The sequence below is a fragment of the Apus apus genome, chromosome Z, assembly GCF_020740795.1.
Source record: "Apus apus isolate bApuApu2 chromosome Z, bApuApu2.pri.cur, whole genome shotgun sequence".
Taxonomy (NCBI): domain Eukaryota; kingdom Metazoa; phylum Chordata; class Aves; order Apodiformes; family Apodidae; genus Apus; species Apus apus.
This window is the reverse complement of record NC_067312.1, coordinates 41,186,225-41,199,546: the sequence shown is the minus strand read 5'-3', so window position 1 is coordinate 41,199,546 and position 13,322 is coordinate 41,186,225. Positions and strand designations below refer to the sequence as shown.

The window sequence follows — 13,322 nt, the reverse complement described above, 5'->3', positions numbered from 1 at the left end:
AAACCTGAACACAGCAGTGACACATGATGTCAGTGAGACATGTTGAGTTCTCACAAAGAAAAGACAGACATGGACCTTGCTCAGAATTCAGTGTTTTCCTGTAGGTGATGTTGACATCTGTGTGGTAAAATTATAATCCATGTGTTAAAATGATAATCAAAGTAATCAGCTTAAGATAGATTCTTTTACTGTTGGCAGCTATATACTCCGAGGTAATGTTTGGTAACTATTTGCTTCCCTTGAAGAAACAAAATATAGGATAGGCTCAACCTACAGATAGTATCATGCAGAAGCAGGTGTCATGGTGGCATGAGTGAGATCACTCTTAAACAATTGCGCTGATTGCAGGCATTACGATTAACAATTTAGTACAATCCCACAAAGTAAATAACTTACATTTACTTTCAGGGCGTTTTTGTAGGTGGAGTATGTGGAGCTACAAGCTAAACAGAGTATTTATGAGTGAAAATTAAAAGAGCACAGCATGAAACAAGATACAGCCCATCCTTCGTATCTATAGTTAGGTGTGAACAGTTGCGTGAACAAAATCCACACAACTTGATGACAATTTGAGGACTTTTTAGCATGAGAAATACAGACTAGATGAAGATAACACATAGCAGATGGATTTTACATAATGCTAGTACATAACTGTCCTCAGAATGAGTGGATACACACATCCCAGTCATCTTTTTACAGTAGTGAAAAAGAGACTTCAGGGACTTTTCAGTGATTTACCACTTTCTGCAGAACAGAAATTTTTCAGAGCAAATTAATTTATTTTCTAATCATAAATGCTCAGTCTCTCTGGAAATGGAAAGTTTATCTGTATTGAGAGTTGCAGTATCATCCGTTCGGCATATTATGATATGCTATTTTGCTGGTGTGAAAACTTTAACATTTTTATATCACTATATTTTGTTTCTAAGAAAACAGCTGACTTATGGTTTGGTAGGAGTGCTTCCTACTGTACAAAAAAAGATGGTGTTTGAAGCAAATCTATCAGAATAACATTTTCCTTCACAGATCAATTACTGTGAACTATTTAAAATCAGCAAGTTGGCAGATCACGCACTTTGTTGCTTCTGATTCTGCAAACATGTTGGTGAAATAACCTGTACCAAATACACAGACTTTCAGTAAGTTATATGTTCTACAAAGTGATAATTATGCTCAGAGTATTATGTTTTAATAAATTGATTCATGTCCACATTAGAACACTTTCACAAAATGTTATTCTTATGCACATAACAGTTATGTTAATCTTACTTAATTTAGCAACAGTTCAACATGAAGGAGACAATACAGGTGGGGTAGTTTTACTGTACTGCTTTCTGCCTAGAATTACACAGCCATATGTGGCTGTAATGTGTCTTTCCATGGATAAGGGGAAGAGGACTCTTGTACTCTTCCATCAAGACTGCAAGTTGGTTGAAACAACAGCTAAAACTTGAGCACACTGAAACGGAATTTCCCATCAACGTTGGGAGGTCCAGGCACTCACACACTGTCATCACAATTATCCTCTCTTACATCCCTAACTCTCAAATCTAGGTGGAAGATGAGAATGGGGGAAAGAAAGACCACCACTCCAGGCAGATACACAGATTGGGAACAAATGTTCAAAGTATTAATTTCTGCATAAATTTATCTCCTAGAAGAACTAGGTTCTATTATGATGAAAGGTTATTTTCTCCAATCTGTTTCCAATACTAGTCTCAGAAATAAATTCCTCTAGGCCATCACATTCTCAAAAAAAAAAAGTGGCTTTTTTTTCTTGGTTTATTATATATGAGCAGCCATTCCTCCTTGGGAAAGCATGAAGAGAACACATTTTCAGTCTCATGGATAGCTTCTTTTCACCCAGACACTGCCTTTAGTGGCTTTGAGTTAGTCCATCAGGATCAAAAACACACCTGGCCACCTATCCTGCTTAAGACCACTGAGAGTTTGGTAATTACAACATTCTGTAAATATATAATACTCACTTCCTTTTTAACTTTATGCTCTGCAGCCTGTATCCGTTGTTCCATCTCTTCCTCCAGCTCACTGAGCTGAACTGCCGCTTTATCTTGAGCTCTAAAATTTAAAAGTAAATACACTCTTAGGAATTACCCTCTGGCTTGAGAGAAAAGTTGTGAAACACATCTGTCTACCTCAGCTGAAACAAATCAGACAGACAGACATGAAAACAGCCTCAAACTGTCCAGACTGTGAAAATGGTATGGTTGGGAAACAAATTCACAAATTAATTTGAAGACACAAGCAAATTAGATTTTAAAGAGCAGCAGACAGCCCATGATTAGTACGAAATACATCACATCTGCACTTTGAAAATTCAGTTACAGAGACAAAAGGTCCCTCTGGTTATCCTATGAAGAGACTTCAAAAGGATAACTACAGCAACTTGCAACATGCACATATACAAGATCTCTGTCCAGAGCTAATTTGTTTGGTTTTGGCAGTAATGATGTGAGATTGCAAATGCTGAGTATTTACAACAGGTAAATACACCCGTGGAAGCTGAAGAAGCAAGAATATGACTTATAAAATGAAGGTATCATGGGAAAATATGCTAAAACTCAAAGTTGCAATGAAGGAAGAGGAGTCACATTTTTTAAGACATTAAGCATACAAATACAGCCTGCAAAAATTTGATCCACAACTTACCCAAAACATTAACAGGGAATAATCTGTAAGCTGCTATAGGTGCTTGTGCATATGTGCATGCACAAAAACTAACCTTTGAACTCTTGTTTATAGAAATAATCTGCATGACATGTTTTGGTATTAACTCCCACTAGTTTAACCCAACAAAGTGTGAGAGAGGAAAAAGCAACTGCATTAACTGAACAACAAACACAACTCACTATACCTTTTTACCGCAATGGCCAAAGTTTCCATCTCTGTGCTTTGAAGTTTGATCTCTCGAATGAAGTTCTTAATGACATGTTCATATGGCTGGATTAATCTTGGTTCTGCTATGTGTATGTTCTGATACAGAACACTGACCTGATCTTGTCTGAAAAAGAGAGATACCACTTTAAAAGACCTACCTGGAATAACATTCTATAACTGGCTTAAGAAAACCACATTACTAATTAAGATAATCCCCTCTTTGCTTATTTTTAAGATTTAGCAAGTTAGATATGGACTTTGAACATTCAGCATAGTATGTCTGAATTCTTCTAAATTATTTTTACCCTTCCTACTTCTTTAATCTAGTTAATGTAGGAAAAACTTTTCAGTTTAAGTAAATTTTTTGTACTTCTGTTCATGGTGTATTGAAGATCATGCCACTGGAGTAATCCATAATGTTTATCAAGTTTATTGGTGGCTCTAATGTTAATCATAATCCATGAAAAAGTTTACGGGTTCATCAGATCTCAATTAAATATCAAGTGTACAGCAGATTTGTAGCATTCAGACACCGATTTCCAAGCACATGCAGCTGGACAAACAATAAGTTCAGTGACTCAAGGTGTTACCATTTACAGAATTTCTACCACACTTCCATTAATGTTGAGTAGGCCTGAAGCAGGAGCCTGGCTATGCTTCAAACATTACAAAATGTAGCCTCTCTGTAGCCTCTCAGTTGAAATTCCATTTATTTTCAATACTTGGATTGAGCCTACATTTCATGAATTTTTAGCATTTCAACCATTATCCTTCAGAGATGCAAACTGCTCAACAAAACTGCCAACAAGTTATTCCAGAACAGCTTCAAATTTTACATAGAATCAGACATTGTTCATATCCAGAATTTGCTGCTGAAGAACATAGCTTGTTCAAAGAGTGTGAATATACATATAGTCCTTTAAATAAGTTGCATGTAAAATAGAAATGGCACTAGCCACAGCGAGATGGATAGTTTATCAGTCTTTCAAGGCAAATAAATTCAGCATAACCTAGGTCAACAGACATGATTTTTAGAAATATAAAATACAAACATGAAATCTGTGTTTTCAAATGTTCTTTTTTCCTTTTTAAAATTTCACCATCAAGATGCCCACTAATCACCATGTTTCCTAGAAAGCAAACAATCAGAAAATTACTTGTTACTTGATGCGAACATCAAATATTCATTACATGAGCAAACGTTTTCCTGATTCTTCCCTAAATCACAGGTGACTGAATTAGGGTTGGATCTCTAAGGATCTCTGTAACTTTTTTAACAGATTATAAGGCTATGTTGGTACTCTAACTTTTCTCAACCCATCTTTTGCAGGATTAATCAGCTGCTGCCTTTAAACTGAAATGAAGCTACATCCCTAAAACTACACTGCATTTCAAACTGTACCGCAAATCCTGTGTTCAAAATAGCACATGCATAATGTTAATACCAGAAGCTTCCTACCATACAGATTACTAATAGCATAGCAAATTGGAGGTACAGCGTCTTACGTTGAGGGAGTACAGAATTAAACAATTAGTCCAACCTTTGCTTGCTATATTTTGTGACAGGAGCAGAAGACATTTGTAGCATAATCCTGTAATGTACTTCTGCAACTTTCACTCTCACACGAATGCCACAGCCACTCCCTCTTGCAGCTTCTGTTCAAAGTGTATGCAAATGCACATAGAAGTTCTTTACAATGAGGGTAATGAAGCACTGGAACAGGCTGCCCAGAGAGGTGGTGGAGGCCCCACCCCTGGAAACATTCAAGGTCAGACTTGACCAGGTCCCCGTGCACTGCAGGAGAGGCTGGACTATATGACCTTTAAAGGTCCCTTCCAGCCCCATACATTCTGTGAAGTGAAAATAGAAATCGGTATGTCCATGCTGTTGAGATCGTGTCACACAGCCAAGTTTGCTTTAAGATGGAGTAGTCAGAAGCACAAGATAGTTATTGCAAGAGTTTATTCTCCCTCTGTGACACAAAACCATCTGTATTTATTATTCCTCCTTAGCCCAGTGACCAGCTATCATCCAGAGGGATCTAAAATATCTCAGTGACAGTTTTATAAAGTAGTACCTAGACTTAAGAAACAAAACAATAATCATACAACCACAACAAGGCAGGATCCTGAAAATGGCCTGGAAGGCTTTTTTAGATTGAAATTGGCCACTGTACCTGAGTGGCAACTTTATGGGTAATCTTAATTAAAAATATGACTCAACAACTACTGCAGCAATAAAAAATAAATTTAAAAAAAACAAAGAGAGAAAAAAAAAGTCATGCAATAAAATTGATGTGACTCTGCCTAATCACCTATGCCTTGAGCAAAACGTAATACACTTTCATGACATGGGAAGACTACTGTTGATTTAATCACTCCAGGTATCAGTGATGAATTAGCAATAAGCACAATGTGATAATATTTTATACATACTAAGGATTTTAGAAGGATGAAGCTACATACACTCTATATCAACATGTGATAAGTATTTGATGATTATGAGAAGAATTGTTCTGAATCGTCCCTTTCTATACTTTCAAACCCTCTTCCATTTTGACATGCCTTGATAAATCTTAGTCCTGCAGCAGGACACATTAGTTGCAATTAATATTGCCCCATTTGTTTGTTGTCTCCAGTTTCACTGAATCAAAGAATCACACAATGTTAGGAAACAGATGGGATCTCAAAACATCACCTAGTCCGACCCCCTGGCAAAGCAGGATCCCCTGGAGTAGGTCACACAGGAATGTGTCCAGGCAGGTTTTGAACGTCTCCAGAGAAGAAGACTCCAACAACCTCACTGGACAGCCTGTTCCAGTGTTCTGTCCCCCTCACAGTTAAAAAGCTTTTCCTCACATTTACTTGGGACTTCCTATGCTCCAGCTTGCACCCATTGCCCCTTGCCGTACCACTAGACATCACTGAGAGGAGCCTGGCTCCATCCTCCTGACACTTGCCCTCTACATATTTATAAACATTAATGAGGTCACCCCTCAGTCTCCTCTTCTCCAAGCTAATGAGATTCAGCTCCCTCAGACTTTCCTCAGACGGGAGATGTTCCACTCCCTTAATCAATCATCTTTTCCCTTAAACACATGCTATTGCTTTCTGCAACAAAATTTTTTCTCAAGGAAGATGTCACAAATGGATTTTGCTGAGCTGACTCCTCAACTCTGAACAGTCTAAAAAGGCAATTGGAATGCTCTTACTTCAGCTTCAGCAAAATTTGTCAGCTATGCTTTACTTTGCCCTTAAAATCCAGTCTTCCTTGAAATCCTGAAATCACTATTTAATGGGTTTAGCTGCACCCCGTCAAGTTCCACACTAACACAATTCTAGACATTTACAAATACTAATGCCTTCAGACCACCTGGCACTATGGTTACACTACCCAATATGCTTTCTGCTGCTTCTACAAAATACAGACACAAAACACAAGTACTCAGAAAGGTGTAGTACTCTAGCCAGGTACTGCTCTGCCTTTACCCTACCTCACCTCAAAGGTTTTATAATGTAAGCTGTCTGTAAAATTAATTAATAAGTGTAATTAGTCAATATTTGCACAACTTTACATAAGACTTAATTTAAGCAAAGTTACTATATTCACGTGGTTTCAAAGGGCTCCTGGGACAGAAAGAAAACAGAACTGCCCACATGATCAGGTAATTTGTATTATGACAGATTTAAAATACCATGGTATTTTAAAGGAGGATCAGGGGGAAAAAAAAATTACGTTCTATAAAGTTACATAATTACATATAACACACAGAGTTATGGTAATTCCTTTCAAGTTATAGTATTATTTTTAGTTGTTGAATGTACAGTGACTGCCTGATGATCAACACTCTGAATGCAGCTCAGAGGGAGCTGATGAAACTTACCAAAAACGAAAACTCTGCAGTTGCTCAGTATCTTACATGGGTTTCCTACTTAGCTGCCAGAAAGAGGTCCCTTAGTCTGACCACAAGTATGGTATTTTCCATACAGTTTTCCACCAAAGGTGTACAAAGTGCAATAAGCCAGCAGAAAACTGGAATAAAAGTGATAGAGCAGTGGTGTTAAAATACCACCTTCTCTCATTCACATGGTAAAGCTTCAGTGTTCTTCCACTGCTATTTTGCATATGTTCACCTGGGTCTACTTTAGGAAGATGGAGACTGACCAAGTGAGCAAAACAATCTCAGACTTTCCCTGTGCAGAGCACTCTGGGGAACACAAATCAGCAAAACAATGTAAAAGCTCACATAGGCAGCACCTGTGTGCAGGCAGTCAGGCTTAGCTGGGCAAGGGTTCTACCAAGGTGAGAAAACTAGACTGAAGTGTTGCCCAACAGGACTTATGGAGGTCCTTCTGTGTACATCCACACCTTTCTCAGCACTGTCCCTTGCCAGTTACAGACCTCTTGTCTTCAACTCTATCTTCTTTCTTATACATGCTCTTACTTGCAGACTTAGGGTCTCTGGACACTTCTATGTTCTTGACCCAGACATCTTTCAAGCACTAGAAAAGCCGAGTTTCTATTTTTGTAGGTGCAGGTAAAAGCAAAGATAATCACCACTACACTTAAAAGTCATTCTCATGTTGGTAATATGCTCCAATTCCTAAATTTTAGAACACTCTTCTAATGGTCTTTTCCCAGTGTAGGTGTGCTTGTAAAACTACTCATCACTTGTAACAGCTCTGTTCTGGTAAAGGGATGATGCACAAGATAGTCTGAGCCAGAAAGGTCTGAGCTGGGTGGTCAGAGAAAGACCAAGAATTGCACATCTGATGATCATCATTACACTGTAGACCAATAGGCTATTAATGTCACCAAGAGATAGAGAAATTCCTTTTCCTACAAAGCAGATACATTCATAGGCCATCATACCAGCAAGATGAATCACATCCATTTCAAATTGTAAAGGATGTACTTTTCTCACAGCTGAGTGACTAACAATTTATCCCAGATTAAGTGCCTTGAGGAAAAACAGATTACATGAAACATTAACACAGGGTAAAAATAAAGGTATTTCTCAACCTGAAGCACTATGGGGTTTTTTTAATACCACTTTTTTTTCTTCTTTTTTTCTGCATCTGCCCCTTCAGAAATGGGCTGCATAAAAACAAGACAAAAAAATCTCCAAGGGCTGATTACCAGGCAAGGGATTTTTAATGTTTCCAAGGAATAAATATTGTTCCCTGCCTAAAGACAGAGGTGTGATTTGGAGCTAGTGGGGTATAGGTGGAAAAGGCTCTGGGACAAAGAAGGAAAGACAAAGCCTGTAGAAAAGGAGAGCAGTCCAAAGCATGTGGTTATGAAAAATGATTATTCTTACAGCACTGATCCCCTCTCCAGCACTGTGACAAAGCAGGGTTCAGCATCTGTTTTTTCCTCAGTATTTGCCTTTACTGGCTCTCCAGGGAACACACTTAAATTTCCAAGGAAACCTCTCCAGTACTGATATCATGGTCTACCTTCTCTTGAAGTAAACAAATTGCTGTCAAGCGCCAATGCTGTGCTCGGTATAGACTTTGGTAAAAATCCATCCTGGCTTATGATAGCAAGAGCACAACAGATTTTGGAGGGATTTTTTTTGTGACCCTCTTGTTTGTTGTAGCGCAGTAGTATATCCTGTTGCCAGTCCTCACAGCTTAAGTAGCTCATGTTAAAACAGCACTTTTCATGTCCCCCAGATCCACATTTTCTATACAGCTCCAGATGACATGATTGTGGGCAAACTGTTATCATAATCACATAGAGAATCTGGAATTGTACAATGCACAGAATGTCACAGTCTAGCAGCACTGAAATCAGAGTTCAGTGAACAGTCATTTTGGCCCGAAGTACAAGGCACACAAATAAAACAGATCCCAAGACTAAAAACCAAAGAAAAGCAGTTTGAGGACTCTAAGAAAGCAGAATAATTTAACTCAGAATAGGGACTAAAAAATCTTTTTCTCCACATTCATCTACTCATTTGTGCTAAAATTAATTTAGTTCATTTTCCAATTTGATTATCCAATCAGCCAAATACCACACAAAAATTGACTGGTGGGCCTCAAAGGGATTTGGTGTATCCCAGCACAATCCCACAATAAACAAGAAGGCACACAGCACACACAGTCCCAAGCTTTTGCTCTTCCCAGTTAAAGATATTAGAATTGAAAATCTGTTTTCTGGCAAGCTTTTTGCCTGTGATTTACAAACACAAATAACTGTTGTAGTACTCATCATTACAGGTTTTCTCTTGAAGTGTCAGTGGATGTTGTAGGTGTTGTATCATTCTTTGTTTAAGCTAAGGAGTGGAAAAGCATTGCTGTTAGGAGACTTTCCCACATGCTTTAGGAGTCAAATCCAAACAGATCTGAGATTGGCCAGGTATTAAAAAAAATAAAAAACAACACTCGTTAACATAGTCATGAGCAAACACCCTTCCAGTGTGGGCAGTACACTGAAGCACTCACAGCCTGGAGCACCAAATTGTTAAGTTTCTTAACTTGGTCTACTCCTGTATCATTGCAAATAGGTCTTGGAGGAACAAACTAACTAGCATGCTGGAGTTCTCAATAAAACTGCTCTCCTGTGGCTCACACAGGTATACTCCAGTTGGCAATTCACTACATATAAACCAAAGGCATTACAATCTTTTGTACTTGATTACTCGTATCTGATTGAATATAACAACACAGAAGGGTAGCTGCATTTTAGATTTAAAAAAAAAAAAAAAAAAAAAAAACACACACACAAAAGAAAACCACAAAACAAAAAAAACAGTGGCAACCCTCTATACAATTCCATTAAAATCTGACTTCACACATTTGTCATTAGGTCATTATTAGGTCATCAGCCTGGAAAGACTTCCCACTAAAGAGAACAATGTGTAAAGACTAAGGCAAACAATATACTCACAGTGACCATGTGACAAAGAAATCTAAGTTAATTCTGTCCCAAAATCCTGTTCAGATGGGGAAGTGATGAGCAAGGCTAAAAAGAAATGTTAATGTTACACCTCTTGTTTAGCTTCAACCAGTGCACCCACAGCTCCAGTCCAGGCTTGGATGTTTTAAAGAATAAGCTAACAAAACAGTGCAACTGACACATCAAACTACAGAAGCAGGATCCACCTCATCATAAAACTATATTTTTGAAAATTAAATACATTCAAAATAAATTTATTTTATATGTACTTAATTTAATACCTGGAAGGAAGCAATCCCTGGCAGTAAACAATGTTTGATCTAATGTCTGCTGCTACACTGACGACAGGGGTCAGATTATTGATCAGTTACTGGGTTTCACAACTCATCATGGAGGCTTATTTATGGCTTTTAAAACCTCAGTCAAAGATACAGAGGCTGAGCCATGTGTACTGATATGAGTGAGAAATTTCCCCTTGATTTCCATGGGCACTCAATCAAGCTCAGGAATGATAAAGGCCACAGGTGTTCACTGCATAATTTTCTCCTGACTTCAGCCCTGGTTTTATCTCACTACTTGCATCTGCCATGCTTCATTTCTCTTTATAAACCACAATAGCATTGAAGAACAAATGCCAGCATTTTGCAAGACTGAGGCCAGAAGACACAGCTTTTTGAGAGACCAAACCCCAGAATGATCAAGATAAAAATGATCAAGAAAAAAAAACTATGTGGAAAACAAACACCACCCATCTGAATTTGAGGAGCTTTTTTCTTTGCAATTAATTTTCTCATGGTTTCCAATGCCAATGTTAGAGCAAACATATGAAGAGTAATAAACCACAATGTGAAGTCACCAACTGTTTTATAGTACTGAAGACGCAAGTGTGTTCTAAGCTAGGTCTGATTTTCAAAGTACTGCCACTTCCTAAAAAAAAAATTCTGGATGGATAAACAACTTTAAAAAACATTAAATTATTTAAAGAAGAAGATAAATACCTTCTTTTTAAGAACCAGCTTGCACTTTACATGGTTTTGTTATGTTCTTAATACCTCTCCTATGCCCCAACTCCTCAAAAAAATTTCAACATATTCATTTTTTACAGAAGTGATCCTAACGATTTTAATGGGACTACCTGCAGGTGAAAAGTCTCACACACACGTTTCACAATTAAAAAAAAAAAAAAAAAAAAGGTCCACAAATGGAAAAAAGTTGAGCTGTAACACAGGTCTGCTTCTAGCACTTCAGGACAGGAAGGAGAAAGGAAAGAAAATAAAACAAAGGTCACTCTGTTCCTTCAGCTGACGTTGGCAAACACCTAATAAATTCAACTAACTATGAAGGATGTTCAAAGCTATTTATGAAGCTGAACATGAATAAGAAACATTTACATCAAATTACTGCCTACCTGATACATATGTATTTAACTATCAACACATAGCTCTGCTTGCAATTTTGATGTATGAGAATGCTGTCAACATAGTTACCAAGATACCGAGATAGCCTAATTACCACAAGGAGACAGATGCTTTCACAAGCCACCACTTCTCTGTGTGTCTCTTTCTGTAAAAAGCATGTAGCAAGGAAGGCATCACAAAGCAGGTAAGAAAGACCTGTATTAAGTTACTGATCTGTCTGCAATGGAGCAGTCCTAGACGACTAAGTAATATTTACTCTTGCAGTGCAAAAAGAAGAAAACAGTTGACTCCGGTTGTGCTATGAGTAGCAGGTTAAGTAACTGAAAATTTCTCTGACAAAACTTTTCATCTCACAACATGAGCACATATTTTAAGTGGTTAGAACCAAAAAAAATTTGGGTAGGTAAGAATCTAAGTTGCACTATACAGAGTATGATAAAAGTTTGACAATGACTTGACACCTTGCTCCTGTAAAACAAACAGTACATTCAATTCGGTTGCTACAAAAGTTACATAGAAACTAATGTGTTTTTTTTTTATTTTCTTCAGTGTACCTCCCAGCCGGAACCCACTGCAACTTGACACAGTCTCTTCGGGTATCTTAACGTATTAAATTTTTTAACTACCTCTTAACTAGCTGCTAAACTCTTAAACTCAGATTGTTTGTTTTCCAGATTAAATGACAATTTTTAAGTGAAGCAGAATCACTCTGAACTTTTTATGGCCAACATTCTTAAATCAACCTTGAGCACCTGCGGATTCAGGCAGACTACCGGGAATCACACAAACGTGCCTTTGCAAACTGGAACCAGCTCAGTACTGACAGCCCCGTGGTAATGGGGTTTAATCCCAAACCGAGCTTCCGCCAGTTGTCTTCACTACCCTCACACGAAGGGCAAAGACCCACGGACCTCAGCGAGCTCCTCAGCCCGAGAGCCGTACTTCTGAACACCGTTAACCTGGAAGCAAAGGTGGTTTTGGGAACGAACGGCGGGGGTGCAAGCAAGACGGGAGGGAAGGAGGGTGGGGGATTCAGTTTACGGAGCCGGCAACACTTTGCATCCCGTGCGCTTCACCGGCCTCGTCTTCCCACGTGTCCCGGGCAGAGCAGCGGAGAGGAAGCAATCGCTTGCACAGAAAAACAGAGGTGGAAATCTTCAAAACCGGGAAGCAGAAGTGGGGAGGGGCTCTATACACCTGCAAGTCCAGAGGGCGAGGGGTCGGGCTGAACGCCGGTACGGCCGTTCCCCAGCAAGGTATTGCATCAGCACCGGTGTCAGCCGCTGCCAGGAGGGCCGTGCCCCTCCGGGGGGCGGCAGGGGCGGTCTGTCGCCACGGAGGTCCCCGAGGGCAGGCTCACCCCGGCCACCCCCATGGCTGCAGTCCCGTTCCCACCGGGGCGGCGATCCCCGCCGGGGCCGGAGGACGAATGCGGGCAGCGGCGCTGCCGGGCCCGGGCCTTACCTGGGGATGTACCTCGCCTCGTCCCCGAGCCGCACCTCGAAGTCCCTCCAGGGCTGCTCCAGCCCCCCGCCGGCCCACCCGGCCGCCATCTCCTCCTCTCCCTCCGGCCCGCCGCCGCCGGGTCGCCGCCGCGTGGCGCCGCGGAAGCCGCGGGCGAACTCCGGGAAGGTGATGGCCCCGTCGCGGTCGCTGTCGAGGCGCTGGAAGATGGCCTCGGCCTCGGCCGGCTGCACCCGCAGCTCGGCGCAGAGCGCCGCGAAGTCCTCCCGCTCGATGCGGCCCGACCCGTTGGCGTCGCAGGCCAGAAAGAGGGCGCGCAGGCGGGACAAGTCGTCCCCCGCTGCCTCGGGATCCATCGGCCGCGGATGCGGATCCTCTGCCCGCGGCCCGGGCGCGACGGGACGGGACGAGCGGCGGCGTCCAACCCGGCGGCACAACTCTGCCCTCGCCCCGGCGGGGCGGGGCGGGACGGGCCCTGCTCCGCCCTGCCGGCCCGGGCGCGGCCGGGAGGCGGGGCGGGCGGCAGGTGGTGGCCGCGGCTCTGGGCCGGGCCGGCCCGTGGCGAGCCCCGGCTGCCCCCGGGGAACGCAGGTGCCGACTCCCTCCTGCCGGGGGCTCCCGCCGGCAGCCGGAGGGGC

General features: G+C 41.1%; 1 protein-coding gene across 1 annotated transcript in view; it reads right to left on the bottom strand.

The window, feature by feature from the left end:
* The window catches only part of RASEF (RAS and EF-hand domain containing), a 30,104-nt gene extending 17,064 nt beyond the window's left edge, over nucleotides 1-13,040 (bottom strand). The window contains exons 1-3 of the mRNA XM_051642736.1: nucleotides 12,685-13,040; nucleotides 2,876-3,022; nucleotides 1,989-2,079 (exon numbers count right to left, since the gene is read on the bottom strand). Coding sequence (XP_051498696.1) covers nucleotides 1,989-2,079; nucleotides 2,876-3,022; nucleotides 12,685-13,040 — 594 coding nt within the window. The remainder of the gene's footprint in view (nucleotides 1-1,988; nucleotides 2,080-2,875; nucleotides 3,023-12,684) is intronic.
* Nucleotides 13,041-13,322: the final 282 nt, after the last annotated feature.